At 35.6% G+C, this 21,721-nt stretch overlaps 1 protein-coding gene across 2 annotated transcripts; it reads left to right on the forward strand.

Moving 5' to 3' along the window:
• Nucleotides 1–705: 705 nt before the first annotated feature.
• LOC144959147 (uncharacterized) lies at nucleotides 706–21,508 on the forward strand. Of its 2 annotated transcripts, none has more exons than XM_078891638.1 (5): nucleotides 706–791; nucleotides 7,423–7,643; nucleotides 9,908–10,131; nucleotides 10,871–11,611; nucleotides 16,488–21,508. In XM_078891638.1, exons 2-5 carry the CDS (start codon nucleotides 7,613–7,615, stop codon nucleotides 17,130–17,132), a joined length of 1,641 nt encoding a protein of 546 aa, XP_078747764.1. In that variant the 5' UTR covers nucleotides 706–791; nucleotides 7,423–7,612; the 3' UTR covers nucleotides 17,133–21,508. The 2 variants fall into 2 exon arrangements, with proteins under 2 accessions (XP_078747764.1, XP_078747765.1); XM_078891639.1 differs by lacking the exon at nucleotides 706–791 and adding an exon at nucleotides 4,251–5,229.
• The last annotated feature ends 213 nt before the right edge of the window (nucleotides 21,509–21,721 follow it).

The following is a 21,721-nucleotide window of genomic DNA, read 5'->3' on the forward strand; positions in this document are numbered from 1 at the left end:
TGCGCATAGTTGAGTGAGTCATTGGAAAAGGCTCTTTGCTCACTTTTCCAAGGACTCAATAACTATGCGCCGCTGCTGAGATCAGAACCCTGTACCATCCAGGTGGCAAGTAAGTGTCACACCAAAAGACCACATAGCCGCACCATTACTCATTCTAAATGGTTGAGTCGGTTTATATTTTGAAAGACGATGTAGATCTCAAACAAGAAGGTGTCTGGCTTGCTAACAATATCAAGCGACATCGAGAATGACCAATCACCGGATGAATGACTACTGTCGTATAACTGGCCCCGATAATTTTGTTCCGTTGTTAAAGCATTTTTATACACTTTTACGCACTCGATTGAGAAGTAGGTACATGGATACCTGACTATAGGCGGTGATCAAGGAGGGCTTTAGAAAGGAGGCTCGCCTTGGATTTTCAGCCCCCGCTTGTAGGGGCCATTGGTTGGATAGCGATTTCAAGCAAAACTACCGCTTTTCTGCCTTGGTACAATTTCCTTGAATGCGCAATAATTGATTCTGTTCTTATAATTTCTGTACTTTATAATAAATTAGTTAATTGGTGACCATAAGTTTTAAATAATATTTCTTATGTCTTGAATGATATTAAAATATACAAAAAGTAGTGAACTATCAAAAATTTCACAGGGAAGTATGAACTATTTTTCTATGACGCCCTCTTAAAAACTGAGTGATTGGGTTCTTTTTTTGAAATCGAAAGTACGAATCTGATTTCAATACCTTTTAATAACTATGGCTAATTTATCGACCAGAATCTTTGAAACGTGGTAAGTACCAATAATAATTGCGTAATGATTATTTAAGACATGTTTAGAATTATCAACTGTAGTTCCTGCAGACGATAGTTGGGCCCTTTGTCGTGCTTGTTCTGTCGAGTCGCACAGATAATCAGAATCAGACTCCGCCTGATTCGGAATCCGAATCGGATTACTACTGTTCCTTATTTTATTATGAATTATGGCCTGCGGCTTTATATTTATATATTTTTTCTATATGGTTAACTGACAAATATTGACTTTATTGTTTTAGTCTAGTGTATCAGTCTAGAGGGCCCCTTTGCTCGTCACGTCAACTTCACAACTTTATCTTGAACAGTCCTTTCTATTTCTAGTATCTAGAACTAGAAGTTGCTAGTTATTGGGTCTGATATTACCATATCATATTCATATATGATGGAACTTGGACTCTGACTCTGAATATATATTTATGCCCATTACATGGATCTGTGTTGCTGATATGACTGTCAATCGTAGGGACTAGTAACTAAGACTCTTAATATATAGTTTTGCCTCATTGATCTGAGATGTTACTTTGTTGTTACAGTTACACTCACTCACTCTATTACTATTATCTCTGTGACTATGGAAAGGAATTATGGATCTGATCTACTCCATTGACTGAAAGGAATGAACTAGTAGTCTGAATATATAGTTTTGTCTCATTGATCTAAGATGAGACTATTAAACAACTCTATGACTATGGAAGGGAACTATGGATCTGATTCTGATGCTACTCATTGACTGTACTGTAAGGAATGAACTATAGTAGTCAGATGTTTTATGAATGGCGCATGTTTTTCTAGTTTTTCTAAGATGTCACTCTATCAAAAGTTGCAAAACTTTGTGTTAACCTCCGAATCAATTTCTCTTAACTGAATAAAGATTTTGGCCCGTATTGAATTGTGATGCCATATCACAAAAAAAGATTTCTTCTTCACGACCTATAAAAAGCCACTTTAAAACCGCTTACATACAATTAGAGATCTTACACTGCTAAATATTTAAACAGTTTCGCACCACAAAGTAAGAGATGACTTCATCGTTTTTCAAAAACATCTTGTGACGACACAGTAGTTCCGGCTGGTGGTTATGAGTTCACATCACACTATTACAAAAATTACTATTTTCCGAATAAAAGCAAAACACATTAACATAAAGTAACAACTTGTGTAGTTTGCATCCAATTTTGACTTTATAATTTATTGCTTTTTATTTACATCACGTCGCAATTACCGAAGACAGATATGAATCTCTAGTTTTAACTTATTTGAATTAGTGATTAAATACTCAAAATTGTCAATTTAACATTGAATGTTTATATTTAACTTTGAAACATTGTATCTATGCATGACCGATTCACACAGCATTTAAAGTTTTCTTTTAAACCTATAAGCTCTTAAACAATACGATATGATACGGAATCTCTATCGGTTCCTTTCTCGTAAAGCTGCGAAAAAAGTCTACTTGTATCTATCGATAAGCCATTAAAGAGGACATCTATGGAATTGGAATTTCACAATCAACTCTGAGGTTTGCATGTTATTGTTGTTACGTTGTTGTTGAACACAAGCACATTTTGTGGAAACACTGTATCATAAATTGATGAATTTCTACTTTTGACTGGTCTACATTAAATTTATGTAATCCTCTTTGGCATAAATACCAAGCTATTTCTCAAAACTTTGAACTCAAAATAATGTTGGAAGTCCGTAATGTTCACTTTTATTTGTATTCATCAAACACGTATATTGATTGTTATACAATGTAAACTTGTCTGTCGTTCCTTCATATTCAGATTCTGTACGAACATCATATAAGTTTCAATTAACTGAACATTCCATTTTAACAAATTCTTTCAAAATGGATAAGCGGAAAATCATAATTTCGACACCATAAATCATTTTTTTAGTTCAGATCCTCACCCGTTATCGATTTTAATATAGCTGTAATAAGCGAAATACTTTCCTATTGTTTTTTTTTTTAAGTCATGATAAAACATTTTTATTAAGACAAAATGATCCGAGTTTCATACAAATTTTTGCAGCTGTACATCGTGAACAGATAGCTGAGAAAAAGAAGAATAAGACGCGCCCCTTATTAAAAATTCGACTATTGTACTCTGAATATATATTGATCTGATATGTTACTTTATTAATTAACTCTATGAATATGGAATGGAATGGAACTATGAATTTGATGCTACTCCATTGACTATATTGAATGAACCAGTACTCTGAATGTTTTTCCTCACATGAACTTTTGCCTCTTGTGGGTCTGATGTCCATGGACGTGATTTGTTAGCAAATTCAAGATGGAGAAAATTGTGGTGTTGCGAATTACAATGGTAACTACAATAAAGCCAACACATGTTGTGTGTTCAGATTGCCTATAAAGAGGAACCAGACCGGTAAACATGGTTAAACAAATCCCTCCTCGTGATGATATTGAGCCACATCCGACAAAATTTGTTATTTGTGAAAGACATTGGTCTGCAGGTGTTCCAATGAAAATTCTACCTGGCAGACCGATTGTCCCTTATAGGGATGAAATAGTGTTCAAAAAATTAATAAAATTCGAGAGATCCTAATTACAACTACTATGTAGTGCATCCCTTAGTAGATATTTCGGTATTCATATTTTTCTTGGGATCATCCTCCGCAGATTACCTCCCTTTGTTGATATTGTACATCTCCTTTCCCCTTCATCTAATTGTTCATCCTCTTCCTCATAATCACATTACATTATGTACATTCATTAATCAAGCTTCTAAAGAAATCATCCTGAATCAATCACTATAAGGTCAGTTTTTAGAATATCTAACTACTCATCCTTTCCATTTCTTGGCTACTCCTATTCACTTCTGATAATAATAATCATTAAATATTTTTTTGGACCCAGAATTAACAATCACTCTCTAAAAAGGTAAATCTTGCCATATAATGTCCCTGCTGTTATTTTGGTGTAAATTGTCTACATTTTTTGTTGGCCCCCACTAGCGTTGCCTGAAGATTCCATATGATTGTCCTTTCAGTATAGTTGTCCTTGGCGGTGATGTATATTTAATAAGTGGCGGTGTAAAACAAAATAATACTAAAGTGAACGATACGCGAAATTGCACTGTGTGAAATGATTGTTTGACCCGTACTACTCGATCAAGGATTGGATGAAGATTTGTGATACGCATTAGACATGGTGAAATCGTGGAAACGCTCTGTACTAAGTTATACAAATTTTGTTCTTTCGTCCTTTCTTTATTTATATTATTATCTTTTTGATTTCTTTTTGGATAGCTATTCTATTCACACTAACCTTCGTGTATTTACTATTACTACACGGGGACATATACAAATGCCAGAGGTACAGTTTCACTCGTTATATCTATGTAAGCATTACTTCGTGAATGAAATCTTGCGAGCTTGAAATCAGAAAAATAGCATGGTGTTCAGTGATTGTTGATTGATTGTTGTTGATTCAATCGCGGCAATTTGTAGGATTCAGAATTCGTTTGAGAAATCCATACCTAGATCTAATTTTTTTGCTTCTTGTGGCCGTCTTTTTCGTTATAGATAGCTAGTTAATGCATAACTTTAAAAAGATTAAGATAGTATATCTTTTAGGTGTGGTATATTGCAGTCACGGAATGAATGAGAACCAAAAAAGAAAAGGCTGTCATTATTCCCAGACGCCTGTCTGGGGATAATAAAAATTCGTTATCCCCAGACACCTGTCTGAGGATACTATCCCCAGACGCATGTAGCAAGTGGGCAGAAAGATTTTATGCAAAATGCCAAACTAGGCGTGAAAAATACCAAATATTCTGGAAAAGATACTAGTGGTTGTGTCCCAAAACAGTTAATATATCAAGTGATATTTAACACAAGATGAAAGTAAATAGTGATCAAATGTCAAATCCAGCTCTTTTTAAAAAAATATTTTAAAGCAAATGGATCAATTAAATTTCTTTTGTTACTTTGATCTGAAAACGTCAAACTGGCAATTCGACTTTTTATTTTCAACCAGGAATCATCAATTCTGTTCATAGTCCACCAACCATTTAAATTTTCATTACCAACCTACCTGTTAACTTTATTGATCATCTCTTGTTTCTATAATTTGCTCATTCTGGCCACAATTTTGGCGACGACCGGGAATAATTTTTATGTCGCGGACGAATTCCTAGGCCATGGTGTTGTTCGCCCCAAAGCCCAAAACCCACACCTGTTATTTTCCTGTCTGCTTCGCACAGGACAATACAATTTAGTATCACACGTCCACAAAACTAGATCCAACAACATATTTTTATTCGAATCAGAGATGAAAATAACCTACCAAAACAAGGAAGCAAAAATGGTGGAAATATGTTTAGCTCATACTCATATATGAATTTAAAATATTCCGATAGCGGTGTCGATAGGCAGCTCAGTGGGTAAGGCCACCTTTCATTTTACTCCTTTTAGCTGCACAGGTTCGACCCAGTCGCGACCGCCCCCCCCCCCCCCCCCCCCCCCCCCCCCACACTCATTTTTTTTTTTTTTTTGTTTTTTTTTTACTTTTCTTTCTTTCTTCCCCAATTGATTTTCATTGTTTTCACTTTTGTTCCGAGTTCCGAGCAAGAGTTTTTTTTTTAATCAGTTGAATTTTTTATTTCTCCGATAATATTATTTCATTATTTAATTTGCTCTAGATCTATTATTGTTTTTTTGTTTTGTTTTGGTCAATGATAATAATAATAATAATAATAATAATAATAATATTTGTAATATTTGTTATTATTATTACGATTACCATCATAATCATTATTATATTATTATCAATAATAGTATTATTTTTATTATTAATACTCTTATTACCATACTATTACTATTATTATTATTATTGTTATTATTATTATTATTATTATTATTATTATTATTATTATTATTATTATTATTTATTATAATTGTTATTATTATTATTATTATTATTATTATTATTATTATTATTATTATTATTATTATTATTATTATTATTATTATGATTGTTAACACTATTCCCTGCTCCGAGGGAAATCTCTCTTTTTTTTAAATATATATTTTGACCTAAACCTTAGAGTTTTTTGTTTGCTAACCCTTTATGTAAATGTTCCGTTTCTGAGCATGAATTTCTTAAATTGTTTTTATTTTTAAAACAATTATTGTTTTTATTTTTAAAACAATTATTGTTTTGTTTTTTTCTCCTCTATCTGACCATTTGGTCGCTCTCTGAATATTTCTGTTTGTTTGCTTTTTAATTATTCATTCTTTTAAGACACTATTTGAGATCGGAGTGGGGACGAATATATTTGCTAGAAACTAGAAAAAAACAAGAGAGAGAGAGAGAGAGAGAGAGAGAGAGAGAGAGAGAGAGAGAGAGAGAGAGAGAGAGAGAGAGAGAGAGAGAGAGAGTTTAATAATAAAAAAAAGAGGTGGGGGGAGGATGGATGGGACATTTATCCCTTTCAACGTTCTGTAAAAAGAAGACGGAATTAAAAAAAATAAATAAATAAAAAGTGACGTTACCAGGATTAGAACCCACAACGTCGATTATGGTCTAACTTCCAGGGCAGACGACTAAACCATTCGGCCATGACACCCACTTCGAAGTCGACGCATATTATGTATATGTAGTAACAACTGATTTTAATGTTGGTTAATTTTATGTTTTTATAGATATTTTATTAACTTTCCTTATTTCTATGTGCATCTGGAAACATTCCATATTCTGGAATGTGGATGATTGTTTAAAAGAGCGGAGTTTCAAATATGCGTCTGGGGATAATGAAAATTCGTTATCCCTAGACAGGTGTCTGGGGATAACAAATTTTTATTATCCCCAGACAGGTGTCTGGGGATAATCACAGCGAAAAGAAAAAGAATGATGGCTATGTGATTCGTGAGCAATAGGCATAGAATTAGAATAGAATATAGAAGGAAACAAGATCAAGATAATGAGTTAAAGCTATGGCGCACCTGATGTTTAAAGGTATACATGCATCTCATGTTTCAGTTTGAAAATTAAAGTTATAAGAAAGAATCGAAGAAAGTGGATTAGTATGCGTGGCGTATGTGTGAAGGCGTAGGTTGTAGGAGGAGTAGGAGGTACCAAACAAAAATAAATGAGCTTTTATATATCTAGTGCAATACCCACTCAAAGCGCTTTACAAGGGGCCCCTGGTCAACATCAACATTTAACATGTAGGACGGGACATGACGTCTGTTACTGTTCGGCGATATTACAATTTTTTGGACAGGTAAAAGTACAAAGACAACGCTGTGTTAACGGCCAGGTACTCATTTTACACCTGAGTACTGTGAGAGAATGTGAGTATAGAGTTTTCCAAGGACTCAACTATGCGTCGAGCGAGGCTCGAACCCAGGACCTTCCGATCCGAAAGCAAGTGTCATACCACTAGACCACATACATAGCCGCACAAAGGTACTAAGGTCAAGGCTGTGAAAAACAGTGGAGAGTCAGTCATGATAGCTACTGTAGTGGCATGACCGGAAACTGTATTTACTTTGAAGAAGAAATAATCCTGTTGAATTAGTATAATCAAGGAAGTCAAGTTATTGATAGCATTGATTTTTTTTATGGGTTTCAGTTCCCCAATTGCCGGCATTGGATGCAGCATGGATCTATTGTAATGACAAGGAAATTTGCAGTTGAATAGAGAGATAGAGAGAACAATGCACCTTGAACTTAGAGGCATTTCGGTCAATGGAATTTTCCATGCTGTGGAAGAAGCCATCAACAGTGACAATCAACACAGGAGCTTTTAATATAACTCGGCTATGGGTTTTCCTTATCACTCTCTTATCATTGGTAAGTATTAAGAATAAATATGAGGTTTTACATAGTGCAAAATCAACTAAACATGCTCAAATTGCTTGACATGGGGGTCCCTAGCCAACAGCAACCCCTAACACGGAAGACGAGACATGACGCGTGTTAGGCGATACATAATTTTTTTCGTTCAGAGACGTTGATGTTAGCGACCAGGTACTCATTTTACACCTGACTACGGTGAGAGAATGTGATTAAAGAGCCTTTTCCAAGGACTCAATAGGTGGTGCTCGGGGCTGGAACCCAAGACCTTCCAATCCAAGTATTCGCACATGTGTTAGAACCCTTTACCTTTTTTTAAAATGTTTTTTTTTTTTCTTCTTAGATAAGGGTTAACGGTCATACATTTGAATAATTTACAGATTTTCAATATGAAATAGTTTATTATTTATCTAAATTTTAACACACATAATATTATGAATTACTCATAGGTTGCTGATAAGCTCAAATTGACTTCACTTCCTTAACTCACTCAGACCTAGAGATTTTTGCTACTTTTCGAAATGGGAAAAAATGTATTAAAAATAAACATGGTTTTATTCAACTACCATTAACATGCAAAAGCTAAAGAGATTAGCTTTAATACTACGCCTATACTTTGTCTCAGGAAAATGTACAAATAAATAGGCATGTGGTAAAAGTAACCCGGGTAAACTACGGGGATATTCAGTGTTAGGGTTGAGTGAGTTAACCCCAGTTGGAGCATTTAATAGGCCATCAATGATGCTCCGCTATTTGAATCTTCCTTGGGCTATCTTCTCTGCTCCCATGTGTAACCACCGCCTCTCCTTGCTTCCTCCACCGTTCTTTTTCGCCAACTATTTCTTGGCCTCCCTGGTCTTCTTCACTCACTCACTCTATCCCATGACTGGTTGGTCGTCGGGGGGACTCTCGGAATGCAGACTTCACGATTCGACGCCACTCATCACGGTCTTGGGCTTTCCTCATTAGATTGTTCCACGTCAATCCTGTCCAATCTTTAATGTTATCCTGCCACACTTTCCTCTGTCTTCCTCTTTTTCGGCAGCCTTCTACTGTGCCCTACAATATTGTATTGCATAAACTTTCGTGTCTTACGAGGTGACCTTCTTCCTCCTTTGAGATTCCATGCCAGAGCCTGTCTTGTGACATTGCAGGCAGGTTTTCTGAGTGTATGGCCTATCTATATATCCCACTTCCTCGTTCTGTGTGTATAAATATATATAATATAAGTTGTAGGTTGGCAGCTTCCCAAAGATCTTTGCTTCTAATTTTATCCCTCCAACTGAGGCCCAAAATTGTCTTTAGACATTAGTTGATAAAACTCTGTAATTTATTGGTGATTAGTCAAGTGGTGGTAGAGTAAGGCCTTTGGATATCCTGTGATAGGTGTTAAAGGTCATTCTTTTCTTTCCCCCTATTTGTTTTCATTGCTTGTCTTTCTGGAATAAGATTATTTGGTTTTCATTTTACTTGACGTAGGTCCTTAGTTGAAAGGAAAACTATCCAATGTATGGTTCCTTTATATCTGAGATTATATATTTTTTCGTTGTAAATCATTTATTAATACACTGTGTATTTAAAAAAAAATAATTGAGATTTGTTATATGAACAATTGAGTGTATCTCTTTTATGTCTGGATGGAACTTTTTAGTGGTCTCAGACTAAGACACATGCATAGATTGCACGTGGTATCTCCGTCTACAGGCCTCGAAGTGGGCCGGGAAAACCAGGAAAAGCCAGGAGTTTTATTTGGAAAAGTCGGGAAAATCGGTGAAAATTGCCTTGGACCGGGAAAAGGGAAAAGACCCTGAGAAAAATCCAGGTGAACACAACAACCCAACATGTATTCTTCCGCGTAATCATTACCCAACCTGTGAACGATCGGCTTAGAATTTGTATGTTTCGTTTATGAAAACGGTACTGTAGGTCAAGGTTACAGCGATGTACTTGTACACATTTTATTATTCATTAAGCCATTTCTTTTAGAATTTGAAAGCTTTGTCGATTCAAGGTCTCCACAGATACCGGTATATCCCTCATCGAACACACTACTGGTAGTGGTAACTGGTCTAGATTTGATGAGCATGCTTGAAAATACTACCTTAAAATTCTCCCCAGAGCCTGGAAAAACCTCGGAAAAAGCAGGGGAAAATATTTTCCTGAATCACTTCCCCCTCCCCCACTAATATTGAAAAAAAAAGCCTCAATACAAAAACCAAAGAAATAACTGAATTACACTGTTCATTTCCTTTCTCCACTAGATTCAAGCCCCAGTCACTTCTCTAAAGCCATCAGTTTATGTTTGTCAAGCCGTGAGGGTGATAGACAAGCTGTGATATCCAAACTGGAGAAACTATGGACGACTCAGGCCAACTCACGGCGTGTGTTACCATGTCTGTCAGTGAGGAGTGGGCTCGACTTATATCTACAAGCACAAGCTTACCCCCATGGTTCAGAGGTCATAATGACTGCTGTAAATATTCAGGTATAAAAAAAGTAGTCCTTCAGAGCCCATGGAGCCGGTTTCTATAAAACCTGAAACACAGTAGCAATTGCTTGCTATCTTTTGAACACTAGTCTATTGCAAAGTACTTTCCACCAAATCTAACAGACTCATCTACCCATTCACTGCTGGGTGGACAGGGGGCTCAGAAAAAAATCTCGGCTGCACTCAGGATCTATCTTGGTCCCTTTGCGTGTGAAGCGAGTGCTGTACCAAATGAGCTATTGGGACCCCCAATATACAGGTATAATGATATCAAATTGCAATCAGTATTGAGCAAAACAAACAAAAATCATAAGTAATTTAACACCCCCCTCCCTCCCAATCAACGTATTGACATTGAGAGAGTTGTGTGATGGAACTTACAGGTCCTTGTTCTCACTCTTCAGAAGTTAGCTAGAGTATCAATGATAATTTTAATTCATCTTTTCAATTGCGTAAAGGTGGGAGTGGGAGTTAATGCAGTAAAAATGAGGCTTATTATAGGTAATTGTTCAACATGTTCTTGCTTTTTAACTCCTTGTCACCATCAGCAAATTTCTTTCAAATCATAATTTCTTCTTTTCAATGAAATAGCCAGCAAATAGTTGTTTTTATAAAGGTAGTATGGCAGTTTGAATCCTTTCATAACAGTACCATTTGTACATTATATTTGCAAAATCCCTATTTGATTTATGCCGGCAGGAACTTAATTATTATTTTTTAAAAATTTTCTTCCAAGGATGTTGCTCAGATTATTCGTCACCACGAGTTGAGAGTCATTCCGGTGGACATTGCCATCAACACCTTGGGACCAACTGAAAAAGACCTGGTAAAAGTGATAACAAGGAAAACAGTAGCAATCTTAGTGGCCCATTTGTTTGGCAGATGGGTGGACATTTGCCCGATCTTGGCTGTGGCCAACAAATATGGCTTGCATGTCATCGAGGACTGTGCTGAAGGCTTCTGTGGATTTTCTCACCTCGGCCATACAAGTTCTGACATTTCCTTATTTAGTTTTGGAACGATAAAATATTCTACTTCATTCGGAGGTTCCATCGCCAAAGTCCGAGATGTTCAAATTTGGAAAAAGATGGAGGCGATTCAATCTCAGTACCCAATTCAGACCAATCAGACGTACCTCAAGAAGGTTTTGAAATATTTGTTACTCTATACTCTTTGTTATACCTGGCCAATACCCCACGCAAGTCAGGCATTGTATCAGGTTGGGTTTGACCCAAAGGAGTTGTTTGTTAAGCACATCAGGGGTTTTGCCCAAGAATCTTTAATAGACATGATCCGACAGCAGCCTAGTCCGGCCTTGCTTTCCACTATGCTTTATACTCACACGACTTTCAACCCCGAGGCTTTCAGTGTCAGCAGGGCAAAAGGGGAGTACTTTCTGTCCCGCCTGAAGGGTGTCATTATACCTGTTGGGATGGATGTGGAAGTAAACAACCATTGGCTGTTTCCTGTCATTGTAGTAAGTATAAATTGGCTGACATGTTTCATTTTTCTAGTAAACTGATTTTAGTGTATAATGTTGATTCCAACATGTAAAGGGAAACTACTCGCGTCTCTCTGATCCGGATGTCTCCATTATCCCGACAGGTTGCCTAAGGACGGATTTTTTTTTCTTTTCTCTCTTTATTTGTACACTTTAGGGATGGATTCCACTATCCAGATGTCTCTGTAATGCTTGGAACTGAGGTGTTCGGATTGGAGAGTCATGGCTGTATTTGATTGCATGTTTAGAAAACATGATAAATCTAGCAACTTTGTCTCGTACCTTCATCATCATAATCATCATCATCATCATCATCATCATCATCATCATCATCATCATCATCATCATCATCATTATCTTCATTTTGTAACACATGAAGTGAGTTGTATCATATAAGAGTACCTGATTATTATATTAGATTCTAATGTACAAAATTTAAAAAAATCAGCATTAAATTTGTGGATGATAATTTTAATGCAAATGCACATATCCATGGACTCTCTCGTGTTATAATGTCGTGATCATGTGATTTCACATAATTCAGCTAACTGCAGCACTATAACAAGAGGGTGGCTGATGGCCAATATTAGAACTTTATCCTATGAGTGTTGATGAACACTGAAACTTTCAGAATATGCTGTAAAAGATTTGAAAGAAATTAAACCGAAAAATTCAGAACACTTTAGAATGGTTTAGACAGTAAAATTAAGGGATGTAACTCATTTCTGAGTAATACGTTTGAATGTCATTACAAAGTTGACTCCCTTATATATTTATACAGTCCACTCCGGATAATCACAACACCTTGGGATCAGCAAAAATGTTGCGGTTAACCGAAGTTGCCGTTAACCGTAGTTGAGTTTCCTGTCCATTATTACAACATTTTAAACATGTATGGTAGACTCAAACCAGTTGTTGTAAACATTTTTCTGAGTCACCACAATTTGATTGAAATAAAAACCATATGGCAGCCCTGTGTAGAATTTGACAAGCAAAAGCAGATTTGATGCAAGCCGACATCTTATTCAGATTGGATTCACTTTCATTTTTTTTTATTCTCAACATTTGTGAGAGACAAAAAGATTAGCCGTGATGAGAGACAGCAAGAAAAACTACGCTCATCTCAATTCTACAACCTGTCATGATGAAATTAATCATGATATGTATTTTGTTTGATTGATTTCTTGAATTTGCCACTTTTTGAAGTCGAAAATTTGTTGCGATTAATCAAAGTTTGTTGCAATTAACCAGTGAATTATATATAATAGACCTGCATGTGTGCCGACAATTGTCGGTTTTCCGACAATCACGGTCGTTGCGATCTCCCGGATCACTTATTTTTTTATTTCTAAAGTTATCTGATTGCGAGTGACGTCAATTGTCGGAGTGTCGGCGATCCCCAACTCGACCGGCGGCGAGCAGTCAAGTGCCGACGAATGGGCGTCGGATTGCCGACAATATTGTCGGCACTCTCAAGCGCTCGTTCGGCAATTATCGGGAAACTTCGCTAGTCTCCGATTTGACCGCAACTCTTCACTGTCTGAAAAACGAGAAGTGTGTCGATATAATCGAGCTTGCGCAGTTCGTTAACTTTCGTTTTCATACTTTCGGTATTCCATTCAAGTAACTTTTGTTTTTCAATTGAACCTTGCTACATTTCAATTTTATTCGCTCTATCTATCAACTTTCTGGATTTGTCGTTGTATATTTTACATTATTTTTTTGTTATCATGCCTGAACAATTCTTTGACCGTTCGTCGGATCTGAAGTCAGTTGAGAATGGTGTTCGAAATCTATTCAAATGGGATCTGGAAGAGAAAGACTGCACCGATGATTTTCTTTCGGAGTACGTGAGAATCAAGAAAGCCAGTGGATTAAAGTCTAATGATTGGGATGGTTCTTGCTCTTTAGAGATAAGATCAATTATTCCAGGTTAAAAACTACTTTGGGGGGTCCGATTACGGTGGCAAAGGAAAATCATTCATGTCATAAAGAGGCATTCTCAAAGTCAAAGTGAGTAACACAAGAGAAAAAAAACAACTCAGTCGTTGCGGCTGTTTTCACTGCTGAGACAGAGACTCGTCCTCTCTCCAAGCTTCACAAGATTTCTTAACTCACTCAACCTTAGCCCTAACTGAAACTGATTCCAGTCTGTAGGTAGACAGGTGCCGATTAGCCATTGGACAAGTGAAGCGCAACTTTGGGTTAAATTTTGAATAACACAATTTCACATAATCACTGTTGCCGTTGCATTATTTTTCACAGTATATGAACGGCTCTGGTATCATTTTCAAGGGCAGAGATCAAGATTTCTTTTGATGTGATAGAAATCAATGTTGACATATTGTATCAAAAATTATAATTTGATAAAAATAACGTCATTTTAAAACTTTTCATTTCTTTTTCAAAAATGAGATAGAAAATAATAAAAGAGAAGGCATCTAGATAATTAATTTGTCTGTGTCTATATCAAATTTCATAAAGATTGAAGAAGATGTTTAATGTTGACCACAAGTGACCAACCCTCTTTTCTCTCTGCTAAAATCCCGTTTTATTCAGTAGTCACCTTATCGAGAGGCTGTCCAGTGGGGGAATTCTCAATCAATTTTGAGCTTTTTGTAAGTGTAAATTTAGAGTAGTATAATCATCATAACTTTGGAACCGTTTATCCTAGATCCAAAAGTAAGGTATCTTATTAAATGGTTTTTAAAGGCCTATCTGTCTATGTAAAAAAAAAAAGAATTATAAATTTTTATTTTTGAAAAAATATCGAACTACTACTCTACCTCCATGCTGTCCCTTCTCCTTATAAATTTTTGGTACTTTTTAACATTTTAAAATAAATATATTCGTTTGTACAATCCAAAAGAAAATGTATATGACTAAGTACTGAGTTACAAAATAAAAGATCCGGTAAGGCGATATGTGTGAAAAAGTTCAGACAATTTGGTCAGGACTCACATGCAGGTCTATATATATAATTAATTCTGTTTCTTGGGAAATGTTGCGATTAACCCAAGTGGGCTGTTTCATGAAATGGAAAAGTAACACTTCATGGTTGAGTATCAATGAATGTCTCTAGTCAGTTAGAAAACTGATCTGCTCCAAGAATGCGCAGTTTCTCTAATTGTCAGCCAAGGTCACTCCTCAACCAATGATGCATCAGTAATAAAGTCTAGGTGCGCACAAAAGAATCTGACAACATTACAGCAAGATGGCTATTCCCAATTTCAAATGATCAACTATAATTATAATGATCTTGCAGATTTTATAAACAATCAAATTACATAATATTTTGCCATAACAGTTTTTCAAAATAATCGTTTGAGTAAACAAGTGATACAATTATCCTTAATTATAAATAAAAGGTTTGCATGTTACTCATATATTAATTTGTAAAGAATAAACGATAGATTTGCCAGCAATTCTCTGCTCGTTGGCAAACATTTAACATGGGCTGTATAGAATAAGTTTGACCCCAAACACTTTTTTTTCCAAAAAATAAATTCCTGAGTACAGTACAGCGGTTGCAGCAGACGCCATTGCATGGTTGCCAACTGTCTTGATAAAATCAGGACTGTCCCCATTTGGCAATTTGAGAAATATTTAACAAAAACAAAATGGAATTGTTTATAATTTATATATATATATATATATATATATATATATATATATATATATATATATATATATATATATATATATATATATATATATATATATATATAAATTACCCTTGCATGTCCCAACATTATGCTTTTTTGACGAGCAAATTAAAACAAGGAAAAGAAAAAAATCTCTCAATCTTAGATTATATTATTATGTAATAGTCCAAACATTCCGCTGTTTTGGGCCATGACGGTATTGTGCATTGGATTGTCCCATTTTAGCTCTTTGAAAAGATGCCAGCTATGCCATTGATATGCTATACATCATTAAGAAATTGTTTCCCTTCTATCATGAAATGAAGAAAGAGCTATTTATGATACAACATTGCTGGAAAATAGTGTTCGTGATTATATAATGCAACTGTTAAAATAAGTTTCTGATGATAATTGTCAGTTCTCTTTTTCAACTCATCCTCTTGTCTCACCTCTTCACGGCTATTTAAAGAGCACACAATCTTTTTTTATATAATCGTGTAATATTTTCCTTACGCTTGCGCTGAAATGGCCTAAGCCTAGAGATAGCAATAACTCTTGTTAAACCCTTGCATTAATGAGGGGAAGAGACAAATTTATCAGTTTATTATTATTTTTATTATTATTATTATTATTATTATTATTATTATTATTATTATTATTATTATTATTATTATTGTTGTTGTTGTTGTTGTATTATTATTATTATCTTTATTATTACTATTGTTATTATTATTATTATTATTATTATTATTATTATTATTATTATTATTATTATTAATTATTATTATTATTATTATCATATTTTTATTAGTTTTAGTATTATTTTATTAGTATTAGTATTATTTTTATTATTATTATTATTATTATTATTATTATTATTATTATTATTATTATTATTATTATTATTATTATTGTTATTAATTTTTTTTTTTACAAGTTTTATTATTGTTTTTTAATGATTGAACTAATAGCAATGTATCTTGCTTTTAGAGGAATATATTTGGTATGCAACACTTTCAAATGAAGTAACCGTTGCCAAGTTTGACCAATGACCCTGATAAAAAAAACAAACACAAAGCAAAGATAACGTTATAATCTTTAGCAGATTCTTTTTTAATTTTTATTTTTTATTTTGTTAAGTTTCCATACTCAATATTACTCTTCTACTGCCCTCATAGGCCACATTCTTCATTTTCTTGTGTCCACAGAAAAATGCTGAAGAAACTGTTAAGCACCTCAACATTTTTGGTGTGTCAGCATACACTGGCTCTACACAGTTGGCTTTAATAGAGGGGGACTACGCTCCCCGGAGACCTACACATCAAGGGGATGCCACTTACAATGTATCATCTGCAAAAGGCATTGATAAAGCAGCATATAGTAATACTACTGAGCTCAGTAATACTAACAAAGCAGGATCATCTACATCGTTGGTGACAGGTGCTGCTTATAAAACTGATTCTACTCAAGTAACAAACAGTACATGCTTTAAAAAATGTAGAACACAATCATCTGACCTTGAAATATATTCAGAGACTAGTCCGGCTTCTGCCAAGGACGCACGCATGAATCTACAATTCTTGACCAGAAACAGAGGAAACAGAGGTAGTCATTTCAAAAGCCACTGTTTTCACGACCATCCAACACCTGAAGCGCGTTATCTCATGGATCATGTGATTTATCTTCCAGTCAATAAATGGGTCCCTTTCAGACATTTAGATAAAATGGCAACTATTTGTTCCAAAGTAATGATGCATGACAAACAGGTGTTCCTTCAAAGGTCATACAATGGTTGGAGTGACATCAGAGATAAAAGGGTTGTGGTACGGTCATGGCAGAATTCAAAGTTATAGAGCCATTATTTGAACTCAAATCAAGCTTTTGTACTATTGCATAGAGTAGGAATGCCCCTTTTCGTAGGAAAACTGGCTTATTCAAATCTTCCGGCTGACCTTGGTCGGTATGACTTACTTGACTTATGCTTCTTGGCTCCTGGCGGAGCATAGGGCATCAACAGCACTTTTCCATCTTCTTCTGTCCTTGGCACAGACATTTGCCACACTCCAGGTAAGATTGGAGACGCACAAATCTTGGTGAAGGCTTCTCCTCCAGGTCTGTTTTGGACGACCCCATTTCCTCTTGCCCTGTGGGTTCCTTTCGAGAACCTGCTTGGCTATACTACAGGGTTGGTCGGTATAGGTGAGTTGATTTTTAAAAAATATGAAACTATTGATTGTTTAAAGGCAACATAAGAGGGAAGCGAGGTGGATATGCATCTGTTTTTATGATTTGACGGTGGAATCCTGGGTGCGGTTCCTGGCCTTCCACAGTGGACATGGAAGTACATACTGTGTCTTCTATCCTTGTATATCTGTTTTCCAACTTGCATTCTGTCTTTGTCTTGGAATGAGATTACTTGGTTTTGTCCTGGCCCTAGCCGGAGTCCTGTTGGGAGGGAAGCAGTCAAATGTCTAGTTATTGGTTTGGCGAGATGATATTTTTTTCCTTGTAAATCATCTCTCTGAGAACGACCAATAACACAATGCAAATAGGCCAATCATGCATTGATACTCCTCAACATGAGCAACTACATATAAAAGCAATGATTCTGTATTCAGACAATAAAAATACATAAGCCAATTAAGTATGGACAACCTAACACAGCTTTTAAAGAATCTACCATAAATTGTAGTGTGCCAAGTTTAAGGTTCTTTTTATTAAGTACTAACTTCTGATAACGAATCTCGTTACGAATCGCTTCTTTGATCTTTGCAGAAGATGCTTTCTGTAAATTTATCTTTGAAATTAAAGAATCAACATCATGTGGAGAAACACAAGGTCCACCACATCTTTTAACAGCCAGAATAATATTGTGTGTCTTGCTAATTTCTGACATACGTCTTTGGATTTTCTTTTCTTGGTTCGCAACAAAATGCTGTCTAATCACATTTATTGAACATTGGAAAATAGGCAAGAAAGGGATAGCTAGTTGGTTGTTACAATTTGAAATGAGTTCCCCACTAAGTCCATCTAGACCTGGTGCTTTTTTCTTTTTACATAACTTTATAACATTGATGACCGCCTCTTCTTCGATTTCTGGCGGAGGAGACATATTTTTTGTTATGATATTAATTTTTGAAAGTATGTTGTCAATTGTGTCGAATCGACAGTAAAACTTATTTAATTCCTCGATATTCATATGTGTGTCATTGTTAAAATCTGTCTTTTTGTTGTTAACGCCACCCATTTCTTTAATCATCCTCCACGCCTGCGATGCATTTGAATTTTTAAGGTTTGTTTCCATTTTATCTTTATATTTACGTGTTTCTTCATAAATTACCCTCTTTAATTGTTTTTCTGCCTCATGCTTCTTGTTTTTGTCCCCACTTATATGAGCGATTTTCTTCATATTTATAAATAACTTAACTCGTTTGTTCACCTGAGGTTTGTTGTTGTTAAATATTTTAATCCTTTTAGTGTCCACACACAAGTCACAACAGAAATGAATATAAGACGTGACAACATCGACCCACTTGTCCAGTGACATGTTATCAGACATCCCATATTGTGCAGTCAAAACAACCTTGGAGTTTGTTTATATTTTCTGTTGACCAAAGACGAGTTTCTTTCACAATCGTTTTATGTTGTCTTAATTTTGTTTTGTAGGTTGGAATCAACAACACACTATTGTGATCTGAATTTCCTATTTTTACTTTTTGAACGCTTCTGTATGCATTTTTAATTTGTATAGCACAGATCCAGGGTTTTATCTCGTCTGGTAGGAACAGAGACGTGTTGATAAAAAGAATTTATAGGGGGGCAGTGATTGAAATCACCAAGAATTATTACGGGGGCATCAGGATGTTTTCGTAAAAAATTAAATGATTCCTCCTCAATTACCTGTAAAGCTGTGTTAGCATTCGCATCAGGAGGGACGTACACAGCAATGACATAAATAAGTGGAAATTCCCGAGGTAAATAGTGGGGTCTAAGAGAGGGGGAAATGAGCAAGATGTCCTTTTCACATAATGAACGTGTAGTTCGACAGCTTTTGTACCAGTTTTTGTTGACATACACACAAATACCACCACCTTTTTGTTTTCCTGTCATTGAGCTATCTCTGTCACGCCTATGTATTATAAAATTTTCCAATTCTACACTTTTATCTGTGTCTAAGGCTGAAAGCCATGACTCTGTAAAACACAGTATGCTTGAGTTTTCATAATCAGGATCAAATTTACACAACGCGCTAATACTGTCCGCTTTGTTTCTGATAGATCGAACGTTTGAAAGTATAATCATAGGTAGTGGTACTTTACCAGTTCTTCGAATTCTTTGCTTGACGCCTCCACCTTTTCCTGTTTTTCTTTTCTTGATTGAAACAATAAAACCATTTCGATGATTTGTTTTGATTGTTGTTTGTCCAATATCAACAATTCGTTTTTTGTGTAGAAGACGGTCGTCATATTGTTTTTATTTCGAACACAACAACATTGTTCACTCGTAGTAACTTTTCATGCTCTACACATTCTTGAAATAGGTACCACAAATAGAAATATTTAAATATAGTCATACCTGTATTCCAATTACAAATAATAGATCCATATAAAAAAACGATGGCAGATAATAAGACAAGAATACAAACTTTTACTGATGAACAACAGAGCAATGAAAAACCAAGCGTCGCTGTTGAGCGCCACCGGAAATTCCAATATGGTCCTGTAATCTTCAAGAAGATCAGAGCAACTGAACATAGCAACAAACACATAAGCCTCTGGTCCTGTACATCCAATGACACACTTTGCAACTTTGAATTAACATTGTCAGGCAGGATACCAGAAGTAAAAAAAATCTTATAATGGCATCACGATGGAATAAAATTGCTGCAGCTGCTTCAAAGAAACAGTTAAACCGATTAGAGCGAAAGCTCAGAATAATTGAATTTGGTTCGAATGCTAGCCAATCAGCACGGCATCCATTTTTCTGGTCACCCCTTTGACCCAGAACATCACAAATGAGACGGATAACTCGTGCAGTGGCAGTCTCTCCATTTCAGTTGAAATTTGACAAAGAATTGTCAACATCCCTACCCAAGGAAAAGAACCTGTCAGTTGGTTCTCAAAGTAAAACAATCCCTTCTCACAGGCTGAACTTAATCCTAAAAGGAAGTGCACATTACAATGCAATAAATGAACATTAACATCATCGCCCCCTAATTCAGACACAAATTCCTCTCCAACCTTTCGTCCCCAAAGCTTCATAGAAGCAGCACGATCACACATGAGGCTAGTAATCTTCCTCATCATTGCATGATGCAAATCGATAGAAGATAATTCGGAATACTCTTTGTAACATGCTACCAGGTCTTTCAAAACACCCAAGGAAAGTTCCAAAAGACAAGAGGCATCCTCAGAAGCAATGGGGATAAAACCCAAATACAAAGTCTTACCCAAGTTGGTTGACAACTGGTGGCTGACAACCTTCTTATGATCTCGTGATGTGCCATCACAGTGTAAAGTTACATTATCGGCAGCTAAAATACTTTCTGCAGCCTGAATATGACTGATAACATAACCCTCATCTACCATTTTCAAACAAGTATAAATGCATGGCAAATCATCAATAAATGAGTATTGAAAAATGTTATTTGCAATAATATTAAAAACCTTTGGCACATTGGCAGCAGAAACACCTGTCTCAGTGATTGATGAGATTACAGCAATTCTGACATCAGTATAAGCATTTTTCTGTCCTTTTTAAAAATCTAATAATAATTTCACAGGGCTTACTCTCCTTAACTATTCTAATTCCAGAGCAGATGAAAGTCTGTTATTTTCTTTCTGTAAATCACGTACAGTTTTTTTTACAGTTTCTCAGACAATGCCAGAGCATTTCATTGTTCCAAACATTTCGCTAAGTCAGCTTCTGACTTTGCACACCTCTTCCTTGAGTCACTTAACGACTTTTGTGTCTTTGAAATGGCACTCTCACTTTTTAATTTATATCTTTCTAAAGAATTGACCATCTGCAGCCTAAGAGACGAAAGATCATTCTCAAGGACATTGATTTGTCCAAGAAGGCTAGCTTTGTCTCCTTGTACCGAACGAATTGGATCCATCATAGCAGCCTTCTCAGAGGCATAATCAACACAACTGGTGCAATGGATAGAGGGAATGGGCTTGGGGGAGGGAGGGAGTGGGATGTCTTTTACTTTTACAATATTTTCACTCAACAATAAGTTGGAAGCTAAGATGTTGTTCACGGGCTCTGCGTTCACAGATTTTGTTTTGTTCAGATACAAATACTTCTTGTAAACGGTATTGACCAGATATGGAGCTTAATAATATTTGGATATCCAGTAAGATTTTGTATCCAAAGAAATACAAATTTACGAGGCAGTCCCTGAGAAATCCGAAACAATTCCAAATCAACGACTTGGTTT

The sequence above is a fragment of the Berghia stephanieae genome, chromosome 13 (genome assembly GCF_034508935.2).
Source record: "Berghia stephanieae isolate SIO BIC M18660-M18661 chromosome 13, UCSD_Bste_1.3, whole genome shotgun sequence".
NCBI classification, from domain to species: Eukaryota; Metazoa; Mollusca; class Gastropoda; order Nudibranchia; family Aeolidiidae; genus Berghia; species Berghia stephanieae.